This window comes from Polypterus senegalus, chromosome 13, assembly GCF_016835505.1.
Source record: "Polypterus senegalus isolate Bchr_013 chromosome 13, ASM1683550v1, whole genome shotgun sequence".
NCBI lineage: Eukaryota > Metazoa > Chordata > Cladistia > Polypteriformes > Polypteridae > Polypterus > Polypterus senegalus.
In genome coordinates, this window is record NC_053166.1 from 154,289,588 (window position 1) to 154,303,818 (window position 14,231).

The 14,231-nt window shown below is 43.9% G+C and overlaps 1 protein-coding gene across 1 annotated transcript in view; it reads right to left on the bottom strand.

The window, feature by feature from the left end:
* The window catches only part of LOC120543357 (transformation/transcription domain-associated protein), a 186,490-nt gene that overhangs the window by 129,644 nt on the left and 42,615 nt on the right, over positions 1-14,231 (bottom strand). Inside the window, exons 16-20 of the mRNA XM_039776392.1 lie at positions 13,988-14,085; positions 13,653-13,847; positions 13,286-13,477; positions 3,819-3,984; positions 3,455-3,711 (exon numbers count right to left, since the gene is read on the bottom strand). Of these exons, the coding sequence (XP_039632326.1) occupies positions 3,455-3,711; positions 3,819-3,984; positions 13,286-13,477; positions 13,653-13,847; positions 13,988-14,085 (908 nt within the window). The remainder of the gene's footprint in view (positions 1-3,454; positions 3,712-3,818; positions 3,985-13,285; positions 13,478-13,652; positions 13,848-13,987; positions 14,086-14,231) is intronic.

Below are 14,231 nucleotides of genomic sequence, written 5' to 3' on the forward strand. Positions count from 1 at the left end.
CTCTTGACAGTACTAATAAGACAAGGAAAAAATCCCCAAAAAAAAAACCCTAGTATGGAAGAAACCTTGGGAAAGGCAGTTCAAAGAGAGACCCCTTTCCAGGTAGGTTAGTCGTGCAGTGGGTGTCAAAAAGAAGAGGATCAATACAATACAATACAATACAATACACAGAACAGAACACAAGTAATCCTCAATACAGTATAAAAATAAAAATATTACAAGTACAGAGCAGAATTTAACAGTAGATGATATCACATAATAGGATTTGGATTTGTTTAGAGGCCTGGAGACTTCAGCCATATGCCTTTATACTTCCTCACTGGGACTGTGGCTGCCCTTTCTATCTTAGGTCAAGAGTTTCTCCTTTTTTTATAGTAATTCTGCTGTGTATTTAAGGAGGGCTGCTGACTGTTAAGTTATATTTATTGATTGATTGAGCTTCTACAAAATGCTAAATTTCCCCCTGGGACAAATACAATTGCTACGTTTGATTCTGTATTTATGTATGTTTATTGTTTTACTGTCATTATCCTTCCTACTTTATGTATTTCCATTATTGACTCTCCCTTTAAATGTTCTGATGCCCTGTGTGCAATGTGGGAGGAGCGCCAGGAGGCGGGGCCACTCTGACATCACTGCTACTGACCCAACCCTCTCAGTATAAAGAGCTGAGGGCAGCAGATTATCGAGTTGTATTTGCAATATTGTTAGGGTCGTTTTTTCTTGTGGTTTTGCCTTTTTTTTTTATGACTTTCTACTCTTGTTCTTGGATGATTTTGCTTTTAAATTGTGTTTTTTTGGAACGTGTTCACTTAGGATTGCCTTTAAGGCAAATCATTTTTGCTCTACTTTTCTATTTTCTTAAATAAATCCTAATTTATAAAGTTTCTTTGTTTGGCATTGTGTGCACAAGCTGGAGGTTTACGGTCATCCTCTTCCATGCAGGGTTTTTTGCTTTATTTTTTTAGAACTTTCTAATTATTTTTTTATCCTTGTTTGGGGCCTGTTAGGATGGAAGTGAGCAGTTAGCAGTGAGGGGTAGCTGGACTGGAGTTAAGGCTCTTCTGGGCTAACTCCTCATCTGTTATGCAGTTATATTTTGACAGCCTTATTTTTTGTTATGTATAAGACTCCACATTATAACAAAACTAATTTCTAAAAGAGTCTGTTAAGCAAGTACAGGTCAGGTTGGGGGGCATGCACTGGTACAGCATGTTGCCGCACCCACCATACGACAAAACAGCTCAGGATCCTGGATGCTGTATTGAGCGGGATTTTCTCTGTAAAAAGCAAAGGTGAAATAAAGAGAATCAGGAGAGCAGATGGGCGTTGGTCGCTCAGTGCAAAAACCAGCTTCAAGAAGGAAATGTACTGGGTAGATGGCCAAAGGGTTATGCTGACTTGTTTTTTCACTTCAAAGGGCTTTTACAGCTCTTATTTTTGTGTGTCTTTTAGTACCAGGTGCCGTCTCCAGGACCAAGTGCAAAACAACACCGCGTCCCATGGAAAGGTGTGTGTGCGCTGAAACTAATCACTTCTGTATACACTGCTTGCACGTAAGCCGCTTTGGGCAAGGACGCTCAATTAGTATATAAGGGAAGGTTTCGCCCTCAGTTTCTTTGGAGGCTCAACCGTGGGGAATGCATGCACCGCCCGGTACGATTGACAAGGCAAATGAGTTGATCCTCTGACGAGACTGACAAGCGGGCCCCCTCAGTCTACTGGTCTAGGATGATGGCTCTGGGTCTTTTGATATTACTGTGAGCATAGCTTTGTTTTCGAATGTTTATTGTCACTACCTCAAGCATAAGTGTATATATATATATATTTGTCTCTATAATCTATTGTTACTGCATTATATGTACTTGAATGCTGCTATAATTGATATTGTCACTGCATTAAGCATAAGTTTGTGTAATAAGTACATTTTATTGAAGTATCGGACCTCTTCTCTCTGAATTTTGCTCACTTATTCTAAAGACCCCCCTTGAACCATTTTCCCAAATTAAAACAGATGTCAAGCCCATAGGCAGACACGCTGTCCAGTCCTACCCTCCTGAAATGACCCTCTATCTGCCGCAGCCCGGTGTTATGTGGGTGTCCCCTTATCCTGGTCCAGCCACTCAGGTCCTGTGAACCGGATCACCCTCTGGGAATTGTGCCACATGGCCACAGTGCCATAACTGACGCTCCCTCACAATGCAGGTCACATGCCTCTTTTGGGACTAATTGAGCAACACAAAGTCAAACCAGCAGCACCCAAGGATTCTCTGAGGAGACAACGTAGCGAAGGAGTCCAGTCTTCGTTTGTCTCAGGTCACTGGAGAGCGTCCATGTCCCGCTACCAAATAACAAGACAGGAAGCCCCAGGAGCCTCGTCCTTTTGCACAGAGAGCCACACACTCCTTTTCCAGTGACCTCATGACCAAATGCCCTTCCAATCCGTCTATTGACTTCAGAGGAAGAGTCACCAGAGACATGAATGTCACTGCCAAGGTAAGTAAACCCCTCGACAAGGTTAAGCAAGTCCATGTGAATGTAATATACGCTTTGTTCATTTTGCATTGTCATTTATAGTCTCCTTTACTAATGTACCGATATACAGTAGAATAGTAACATTAATGGTAATGTGCAGTATGGCTCCAACAGGGCCCCTAATCTCCTGGAGCAGGTCGGGCAATAAAATATTTATGGAAATACAAGCAGGGAAACATTGCAAAAAAAAAAAATAGATTAAAAAAAATGAGCCTACACATTGCATCAAACTAGCAAGTCAGGTTGTGCGTGCGTCGCCATGCAGGATTTATTTATGTGCATTTTTAATAGAAGAGGCGGGATGTTATTTACTTCCACTGAAGCAACAACCAAAACCAATGAGGTTAATTGATGCCATTCTTCACTAGCTCTGGTACAGAATCTGAATTAAAGCCCCCCTAATCCAGCTAGGTCTTTGAAATGGAATTACGGCACATCACGACAATGGTGTTATGCTGATGGGGCTGAAAAGATAAGATGCTAACATGAAAACTTGCAGGTTTCTTTATTTTTTTTTTTTTTTTTTCTTTCTTCAAACTATAAAATTGAGCAAACTCAGGCGGTATGTAATGCAGCACATTACCGGGAATATTTCTGGTGAGGCAGCTACCCACAACAGAACGCAGAGTAAATCAAATAAAATGCAGCAATTAAAGTGCAATTTAGAGAAAAAAAATGAAATTATGCCCACAATCATTTTTTTCTGGCAGCGTCACGGAAAGACCTGCAGTTCATTCCAAAAGAAACAGTGCCCTCCAGTGGTAGACAAAGAAGAAAAAAAAAAAAAAAAAAAGAGGATACGGAGTCTTGCTGAAAACTGAATGTGTTAAAAATAAAACCTAAGATTGATCTTTTAAGATGAGGGTGTAGGCCTCAGGTTAGGTGACCAAAGGCATAACAGAAGCCAACATTTAAATACCTGCATGAGTTCGGCACGGACAGGCTGGATGTGGTCGTAGAGAAAGTCGGGCTGCAGGTTGTCCACGCACAGCTCGAGGGTGCGCAGACCCTGGCTGACTAACGTCTGGGAGCCATTGAGAGCCGACACAAGAGGATCCATGAGCATAGGCAGGTAGGGCAGCAGCGAGCTGAGACGCACGGGAACGGTCAAGCAGAGCTCCACAAAGAGGTCCTTCATGTGTTGCTTGTGCAGTCCACTCTGAAGCATGTTGAGCCCTGCGGGGAGACAGTTGTGGGGTGATACATGTCAAGACTGCCAAGTCAATCATTCCCTCCTCGCTCAAGACATGCACGTGTACATTTTTAGGTCGTGGAAAGCTCACCTTGCAGTAAGTTGGGAAGAAGTGGAAGGAACTCCTGATACAACAGGTCATGGCTGCCCCCTCCGATGGACCTGAACAAGGCCCGCAACAGCAAAAAGTAGTTGTAGGGCTCCTTAGCAGACTGGGCCAGCTCCATAGAGCTGTTCACAATTTTGTGCAGATGAGGCTGTGAGGGAAAAAGAAAGAAAGAAACAAACAAACAAGTCATTGATTTATGAGGCAACAAAAAAGGTCAGTTAGGCTTTTAAGCCACGTGGGACTTGGTAACAGAATGAAAACTCTTGCTGCTTTTCCAATTATGTGGCCGAGGCTGGTGCTGCGGAGATAACAATATTGTGAGACCTACCACAGGGATGGAGAAAACCAAAGAATAGCTCAGTTAATTGGACCAGCTTCAGAACTCCATGATTATAAAAAGGCTACAGAAACCCTACGGCCCCAGAATCACCTAAGTCGTAGGGGCAAGCGTGTGAGTGTGTGTGAGAGCCGACAACCACCGAGTGCAACACATACAATGTGACCTCATAGAAGGAGGAAAACAAAAGAGGGACTTGCATATATTTATCGTAACGTGAAGTCAGAGAGGTGAGATTGCGTTGGTTTGGACATGTGCAGAGGAGAGACGCCGAGTATAATGGGAGAAGGGTGCTAAGGATAGAGCTGGCAGGCAAGAGGAGAAGAGGAAGGCCTAAGAGAAGGTTTATGGATAGGTGGTGAGAGAGGACATGCTGGTGATGGGTGTGACAGAACAAGATATGGAAGAAGATGATCCGCTGTGGCAACCCCTAAAAGGAGCAGCCGAAAGAAGAAGAAGAAGAAGACGAAGAAAACAAAAGAGATGAATTTAAGACTACAGGTGAACTCCTGGAACATTCATACAGTCATGGGTAGCCGCCACCCTGCATGTTAGCTGGCTGTCAGAATGCAGTGAGCTCGCAATACTTTGGAAATTTGAAACAGTGCTAAAAAGCCCCAAGACAGCCGTGTATCAAACTTCTAAACGAACTCTCAAATCAGCCATGTCACATGATCCACATGTCTGGTAAAAGGCTGTAGGCTCAAAACGCTCTTAAACACACACATTTCGGCTACAAAAACCAACTCCTGAACAAAAGACGAGATCGCCGAAACGAGAATGAGTTTTAAACTGAAGACCCACCTGCTCCTTTCATTCATTGGTCAGGAGTCCTACCGTGTAACAGCTCGATCATTGACCACCATGCACCTTCATGCGATATCAACATTGCAGAGCATGGTCTGAGAGTACGAGAGATTAAAAAGGTAAAGAAAACCGCGTATTTGTGCATATTTGAGATACTTCAGATGGTGCTGGGCGATATGACGATATATATCTTGGGGACGATAGAAAAGTGTCTATCGTCCTATTTCTCTTCTATCGTTTCTAACCTAATTTTATCAATTACTAAAGAAAATATTGCATTAAATAGGCTATGACAAATGAATGATAATGTCTTGTCGCTATGCAATGCATACTCTACCCTTTATATAAGTGATAATCAAGAATAAAAATGAACTTTTTCGCAAAGAAACTCCATCTTGTGGTTTTGTGACAGTTCAGTTAAATGTCACTTCAAAATAAAGTTGCAAAAAAAAGTATGCAATGATATTTTTGTCAAACTTTTCAGAGAATAACTGGAAACGTACTTTATTGTGGGTGGTATATCGTGATATATATCGTTATTGTGATATAAAATAATCCATATCGTGATATATGATTTTTCCATATCGCCCAGCACTAACTTCAGACAAACAGCGGGCCCATTCACCACTGTGATTCATCACGGCCGTGACGCGCTCAGATTCTCACTGTCCTAAAACAGTGATCTGTCTCTTGGAATTCAGGGACGCCAGGAACGCACACACTCACAAACAGAAACACAATACGATAGTTCAGTAAGCCAGTGATAAACAACCTATGTGCTGTTGTTCTCTTTGCATTTTATTCTGGGGTGCCGTTCTGCGCCCCCACCGCCTCATCAGGGCACCATGCAGTCCTTACATTGATGGATTGAAGGCCAGATGTCCACATGACCATCATCATTAAGTTCTTTCACATGAAGCCTGAAAACCATGAGGACTGATTGAGATCATTTATGTTAGGTAGAATGTCCAGTGGGGGCTGACCGGGTGGTCTCTTGGCCTTGGAACCCCTGCAGATTTTGTTTTTTCTTCTCCGGCCCATTTGGGGTTTTTTGACCTCGCTTTATTCTTTGCTATTTAGCATGGCCTAACCTTATTTTTGTTTCATATAAACTTTTCTTTCCTCACCTTGTAAGGCACTTTGAGCTACACCATTTGTATGGAAATGTGATATACAAATAAAGGTTGTTGGATTAAATAAATAATAAATGCAGAAATAAACAAATGCGGCACACCTAAAATTAACAAAGATGGCAATAATTAACTAAGCACAGATATAAAAAGAAAAATGATGAAACACCAAGCGTTAAAGGATCAACGATAAACATTCACAGAACGTCTCCAAACAGTCGGGAACAACAGACGCAGATGATGGCGAGAGCCGAAATGAGACCCCCAAGTGAACAGCCTCCTAACTGTTATGAAATATTTTGTCCTGCCGTGATCCATTAATTACGTGAAGATTTGTAGAAGTTGAATGATGAAGACGGTACCCACCTCAGAAAAAAAACGTACAAACAATCAGGCAAAGGACAAGAGTATAAATGCAGGGAAAACTGTAATATAATGGATTGGGCGTGACAGTAACTGTGATCCAGTTGTGGGGTGATGACATCAGACAGACTGCGATCTTGCGGGCTTCTAATGGAGAGCAGGGAGAGGTTAGGAGCAGGAGCTGATACAGTGCATTGCCGTACCCAACACATGACAAACTAACTCGGGATCCCAGATTAGGACCCGAATGCCAGCCATGCGACGGGTTACACCTCAGCGCCACAATAGTTCCGATGGAATGGAATAGTGGGGGTTTTTTTTATTGGTGGCTGGAGTGCCAATTCTGCCACCAACCCCCAGATTTTTTCCCTGCAGGTTGGAGGGCCTACATGCAGGGCTGGATGCGGATTAACATCATACCTCAGGACGGAGCAATTGCAGGTTAAGGGCCTTGCTCCAGGGCCCAATGAAGTGGAGTCACTTTTGGCATTTACAGGATTCGAACCGGCAACCTTGCGGTTTGTCAGTGCAAATCCCTAGCTTCTAATGGATCCCTTTTAAATTCTGCGTCACAACCGGTTTCTTCCCTGCGACCCCCATGAAAACAACCAAAGCTGCCCAATGGCGCACTCACACACAGTACTCAAGGGACTGCTGGGATGTGCAGTCCACTTGAGTAGCGTTGCCACAAGTTTCGCAAAGAGCCGGTGAACAAACAAGGACTACTGAATTAGTGGCTTGTTGACCAGAGAATTTCAAAAGTTGATAGTTTATAATGCACTGCCATTGTGTAGGAGTGAATTTTCCGGAAACGGTGTACTTAATATTTTAGCCTGGGCCGTTGTACACCACAGGATACCCGACAAGTGGATAATGTAACACAAGTAATTAGACTTTTTTTTATGGACATTTTTGATATCATTTGTTACCGACACCCACTATATCAGGAATTTTCTTTTCTCTGTTCTCCATAAAACATTGGAACTAACAAAACACCTTCAGGACAAGTAACCAATAAAACAATTACCCTCTTCGGTTGGGGTATTCTTTAAGACTGACATGCTCTGACAGCTCTTTGGTGTTGCCCATGGTGGTGGAGAGGTTGGAATGGAAGAAATTGATTCTGTGGACAGGTGGGCTTTATACACATCACGAGTGGGCGGGGTGGTGGCTCTGAGGCTAAGGATCTGCGCTGGTACCCCGAAGGTCGCCGGTTCGAATCCCCATCACTGCCAAAAGAGATTCTACTCTGCTGGGCCCCTGAGCAAGGCCCTTAACCTTCAATTGCTCCAGGGGCGCTGTACAATGGCTGACCCTGCGCTCTAACTAACTAACAAATTCCTAATACAAGAAGTTGTATAAGGTGAAATAAAGAACAAAACAAAAAATAAAAAAGGTTGAGATCAGGAGTATCTGTGATTGATTGATTGCCAATCTGTGGGAGTCAGAATTCTGCCTGGGTTGTAGGGGTTCAAATCCTTATTTCTCTCAATGACATGCAAATCAATTTAGAAATTTGATATAATGGATTTGTGGGTGATATTCTCTCTCTCCATTAAAATGAAACTACTATATAAAAATAGAGACTGCTCATTTCTTTGTAAAAGTGAGCAAACTTACAAATTCAGCAGGGGATCAAATACTTCTTTCCCCCACTTTAGGTGGTGCAGCTGGGCCCATTATTCGCTCCAGGGACCATCAACCACACCAGTCATTCCAGCAACACAAACTTTACCTGGCACTCTTCATTGGCATGGGGCAATGACAGTGTGCTCTTGTGACTGAAAGTTCTCTCTGTGACCCTCTACTTTCTCTCAAGTCGCAAGGGGACATTTTTGTGTTTGTATGAGCGCCGACAACCAATCAACGCATACCTGGAAGTGTGAGGCATATAACAAAGTCGCTAAAAAACAAGGAATGTGGGCGTTGTGGACTGCGCTAAATAAGGTGAGGCTTGTGTTGTGGTTGTCGTAGCAGAACAAAACTGCAAACAGAAAATAAAAAGAGCTGAGAAATCGGCCGAACTCGCCCCCTACCTGGAGGTGTGATAAGCTCCCCAAACCTGAACACAGACAGACACAGAGACAAACCACACACTTTATCGTTCTTCTCGTAGGAAACGCCTGCCCAAGTTTCCCACAGATACAATACAGTCCAAGCACAATGGCACCGAAACCTATTTCTTCTTCTTCTTCTCTCTCTCTCTCTCTCTCTTTCTCTTCTCTGCTGTCTCCACTCCTCTCCCAGCAAGCTTTGTCCTCCACCTCCCGACTCCGTCTCCTTGAATGGAGTGAGGCGGCCTCCTCTATAGGTGGTGCACTCTGATCCTCTTCCCGCAGCACTTCCAAGTGTGGCAGAAGTGCTGCATAGGCACCCGGAAGTGCTTCAGGTGCACCCCGATCCTCTTTTGGCAGCACTTCCTGTTGTGCTGAACTCCAGGGCTCGGAGACTGTCCAGGTGCCCCCTGGCGGTAGCCACAAGCCCCAGCAGGGTTGAGCTTCCAAGCCTGTGGCCCCGATGCAATCCAGGGGTGTTCTGGGGGAAGGTATCGTCCTCTCCCCCCTGGTCCTTCCATCTGAGGGGTGTCCCAGTCGTCTGCCACACAGGCAATGCGTTAATTGGCTATCAGCCTGCAGCAAGCTCAAGTTACTTTGGAGATGACGAAGCTGGGCTGGGAAGACATCATAAAGTCACACACATTTGTCGCCCTGTGCAATTCCTAGTTGTGTAATCTGGCCTCCTCAAGGTGAAGAGATCTAGCAAATGTAGTCATCAAGTCTGAGATCCCTTCCGAGAAGAACCCGTGTGATACGCCACCAGCTTGAAGTGCAAAAAAATCCAAAATTAGCCCTCCCGACCACGCACCAAGGACGCCGTGCGCCACCGATCACTCAGGACTGACTGCTTCCATTTCAGATATGAAACATTTTTGGCAGAAGCACACATTTCATTCAGCGGGATGCGCAGCCCATCAGACGGCCACCGAGCTGGAGCATTAGCTAATATCACAACATTTCGGTAGATAATGAAAAGTGCCGGGCAAACCCAAGGCCGGTGCGTAAGTGCGGCGTGAACGCGGTAAAACACTAGGTGACGAGCGCACTAAATCAACACATTCAAATTGGAGTTACAGCTCATTAAATACATGCAGCCTTGAAACGAGACTCAAAGCTGCGGAGGAAAAAAATGGAAACACTTTATATAAAAAAAAAAAGAAAAAAAATATATATACTCCATAAAGTGACCTTCACTTAATCAATCTGGAGCCGGACTATCAATCTAAAGGACAGCGCAGCTTCTCCAGCTCTTGACAGAATTCATTAAAATTTTTGCAGGTTAACTGATGGGATTCAAACTTTTCTGCTGTGTGAGCCAAAGTATAAGACAATCCAGGACTATTAAAATAGCTGAGGGATGAAAAATTATATATAGAGCACCTTTCACCCCGGCAACAAGACCTGGCTCTTTTTTTAAACACTCTTTTGGAGCACAAAATGAGAATGAAGAGATTTAGCTCAGGGGCACCCAAGGCAACCATTTCATTACTGGAACTCCGTCTGGTTTCAAAAAGGACGTCAATGTTTCAAAATGAAGGCTTGATAAGGAGAGTGGAAAAACGGTCTCCGCAAAAACAGAGTCAGTCAAGTCAGTGGGGTTGGGATTTAAAACGGGGGTTCTTACAGACAGCCACAGGACCCTTCGGGTGAAGGTCAGCTTGGGAAGGGGAATTTGGCAAAGTGCACCATGGGAAAGTAAGACGAGTACGGAAGGGAAGTGGGAGCCTTCGGGTTTTTTTTTTAGAGAGCTACGTGACCTCCAGTGGAGGACAATACAGGGGGAAAAAAAGAACTTGGCGTAAAACACAGTGAATGAGTGTGAGCAGGAACTGGTATCCAGAGTGGCATGGGACCACCACTGAAGGAGGGCTTGGATAGCAATCAGGAGGAGGTGCTAGACATGGTGCCGATAAAAAGTATTCACATTTTGTTGTTATGTGAGTGGATGAAAAATACTTGGCCGTAAAACCTGGAAAATGGCTGTTAGACTAGAAATGGTGGCGGCGGTGGGATTGTGCCGTATACCAGTACTGGGAAAAGGGCCAAAAAATATTTTTAAATGGCACAGTACCTGCATTTCTGAAGCTTCTGGAAGCTACAATGTTGTTTCATCATTCTTTATTTTATTTTAATTTCATTTTACTGTTGTTTTTATAATTTGTAAGGTGACCTTGAGTGCCAAGAAAGGTGTCATCAAATAAAATGTATTTGTGTGCCCCTAAGAATTACTTTTACTTTACTTTTAACTTTATTTTTCGGTCAGGCGCCCTCCAGGCAGAGTGGCGGCTCTGAGGCTAGGGATCTGCACTGGCAATCGGAAGGTTGGCGGTTTGAATCCCGTAAATGCCAAAAGGAACTCTGCTCTGTTGAGCCCTTCAGCAAGGCCCTTAACCTGCAATTGCTGTGCGCTTTGAGTAGTGAGAAAAGCGCTATATAAATGCAAAGAATTATTATTAATTAATTATTATTAGAATTACCATTATGTGAAAACCCCCACCCATGATATACCATTTAACTTGACTTATTGTCTAGTTGTGCAAGACATCAAGCTTCTTGGGGTCACTCTCTTCCCCATCCAGTTTTTGACCCTCTTGACCTTAAAAACTCTCTTTTTGAGGTCATTGTTAAGACCATATTTTGTGCAGAGAGTAAAGAATTAACCAATAGGCGTCTCCTTCAAGAAGTTGTGTGTGCCACATCAAGAGATCCTAGAGGTCTGCACCCTAATAGTATACGAGAGATCAAAACTGAAGAAAACAAAAAAATGGGGACTGGTAATACGGGCATGAGGTGTGTCATTTTATGTTATGTCAAGTTTGCTGATCACAAATATGATCATACATGATAGGCCCCTCATGGACCCCGTGATCATCAGAGGTGACTGTGCAGAGGGTGCAGACCTAAAAATACCTGGGAGTGCAGCTGGATGATAAATTGGACAGGACTGCCAATACTGATGCTCTGTGTAAGACGGGACGGAGACGACTATACTTCATTAGAAGACTGGCGTCCTTCAACATCTATAATAAGATGTTGTAGATGTTCTATCAGACGGTTGTGGCAAGCGCCCTCTTCTATACGGTGGTGTGCTGGGGAGGCAACATAAAGAAGAGGGACGCCTCACGCCTGGACAAACTGGTGAGGAAGGCAGGCTCTATTGTAGGCACGGAGCTGGGCAGTTTGACATCCATGGCAGAGCGACAGGCGCTGAGCAGACTCCTGTCAATCATGGAGAATCCACTGCATCCACTGAACAGGATCATCTCCAGACTGAGGAGCAGCTTCAGTGACAGACTGCTGTCACCGTCCTGCTCCACTGACAGACTGAGGAGACCCCACACTATGCGACTCTTCAATGCCACCGGGGTAAACGTTAACATTATACAAAGTTATTGTCTGTTATACCTGCATTGTTATCACTCTTTAATTTAATATTGTTCTTTACCAGAATGCTGCTGCTGGAGTATGTGAATTTCCCCTTGGGATTAATAAAGTATCTATCTATCTTTAACCATTTGATTCTTTACTGGTGGTCCTACCCCTCTAACAGTCACTCCCAGAAGGTTAAAAATGACAAATTTCAAACGTAAGTATGGGAGGTATTATTCTAGACTATTTCAAGGTCAGTGATCACACATAAGATGTTATTTTTGATCCTTTACTAGGGGGACCTAGCCCTCCATGGACCTATCACAGTTTGAAAAATGGCAGATTTCTATTACAATCGAGAATATTTAGACTTTAAAACAGTTACAATGAAGCACATGTTATAATATCTTCTTATATAATATGCTACCGGGGCTGTCCGTTTGTCTGTCCAGGATTTTAAATCACCTGCAGCTCGCAAACAGTTTGACCGATTGACCTGGAATTTGGTACAGATATACTACATGACATCATCTACTGTCCGCTTTTGGGGTGATGATTGACCTCCAAGGTAATTCCTCTTATTTTTTTTATTTTATTGTAGACTCAATTCTCGGCAGTGGCCAGCAGGGCGGGCGTGCAGCGCATGCGTACCGGCGCCTTTCTCATCCCTACCACCTTCGCCATCACTTCCTCTAACCTCTTCATATCTAAAATCATTCTTGAGGCAGATTGAAGACTAAAGTGCCAGCCTAAGTGAAAAATGAATGAAAACGCACTAAGTACTCGCAACACAAACACTGACTTGATCAGTTTTAACGCGAAAAAAAAAGCCGATGGAAGAAGAGAAGAAGCAGGCCGCTAGAGCGGAGAAAATGACGAGCTGCTCAGGAAGCAGCAAGTGCACCAACCTCTGAGCAAACAAATGATAAACGTAAAGAGAAAGAGGATGAACACTAGGAATGCTCAAGTCAAGTGGATTCACTCCCTGTTATCATTATAGCAGTGCGCCGTTACTGGTATCAAATATTTTCTTGTTCCGTCTTACGGTTTACACCAATTCAGGCTTTTTCCACTTGTAATTTCAATGTGACTCTGGACATGTGCTGCATGTGCTCTACCAGTAACAGATGCTGTCAGTGGCAGTCATATTCATCTCTTATGCATTCTTTCTCTTTTTGGTTCTAGATAAAGACTTGGACACGGCGTTCTGTTGCAGATTTACCTTCTCTCCAATTGCTACCCTACAAAGGTTAACCAAACTCCACCAATCTGTTAAAAGGAATTGATTCAAGCCGCCTGTCAGATTACACCCAGAGTAGGAGGAGGAGGAGGACAGGACACGGGTTCTTTCACGCGGCCCCAAAGTCCCATAAACGTCTTGCTTACCTTTAGCATCTGCTCGTTCTCAGCAGCAAACAGGGAGACCGAGCCAAAAACAAGCTTGAAGAGCTTCAAGTAGAGATTGGACAGTTCAATATTGGAGCCCATCTCTGGCAATCTCTCCAGCAGATATTCCACCAAAATGGTGGCAAAAAGTGCAGAAGTGGATGGGTTGGCCAAGAATGAATTTGCAACAATCTGCCAAAAAAAAAAAAAAAAAGGGAGTAAGAGCCATCGGACACCCTAACAAACGTACCCTCCGATCATTACAAGTATCAACACTGGAGACACCCCAAAGATAAGCGGTTCCGGTGAACATCTGCAAGATTTGGGCGTACACCCTTTCATCGCCCTTTACATCTCCACAGCTCACCTGCAGGGCGTAGTTCTTGGAAATTCTCTCCACCATGTACGGAACCGTGGTCTGGAAAATCTCCTTGAAGGTCAGGGGATTCATCATCGTGAAAACGCCTGCAAAGTGCTCGAGAACCTCCTTCTCCTCCTTCATACGAACCGTTTGGCAGTTTGCCACCCGGATGTACGTCTGTCCATTGCCCGCGATCTGGACCTGTGAAGTCAAGGTTGGTGTTGGACATGAGGGGGTATGGAGTGCATGCAATGCCACCCTGCCAACTCCTCACCTTCAAGCCAAGTCTGAAGACGCTTTGCTGCAATGTCTAAAGTCTAAAGTAGGTAAGTGAGGCCTACCTGGTAAATATCCAAGGCCTGCATGGCATACTTGACAAGTTTGATGTAGATCTGGGTCTCCTTGGGTTGTAGCTGCTTATTGGGGATAAACTGTGCTTCTGGAAATACCAAAAAGAGAAACTCGTTAGGTCTGCCAGCTTGTCAGGCAAGTCTCACTGTTTTTTCTCTAACTAAACACACAAAAACTTACAAAAACAAAAAAAAAGAAACATTAAATGAAATCGAACAGAGACAGTGAATTTGA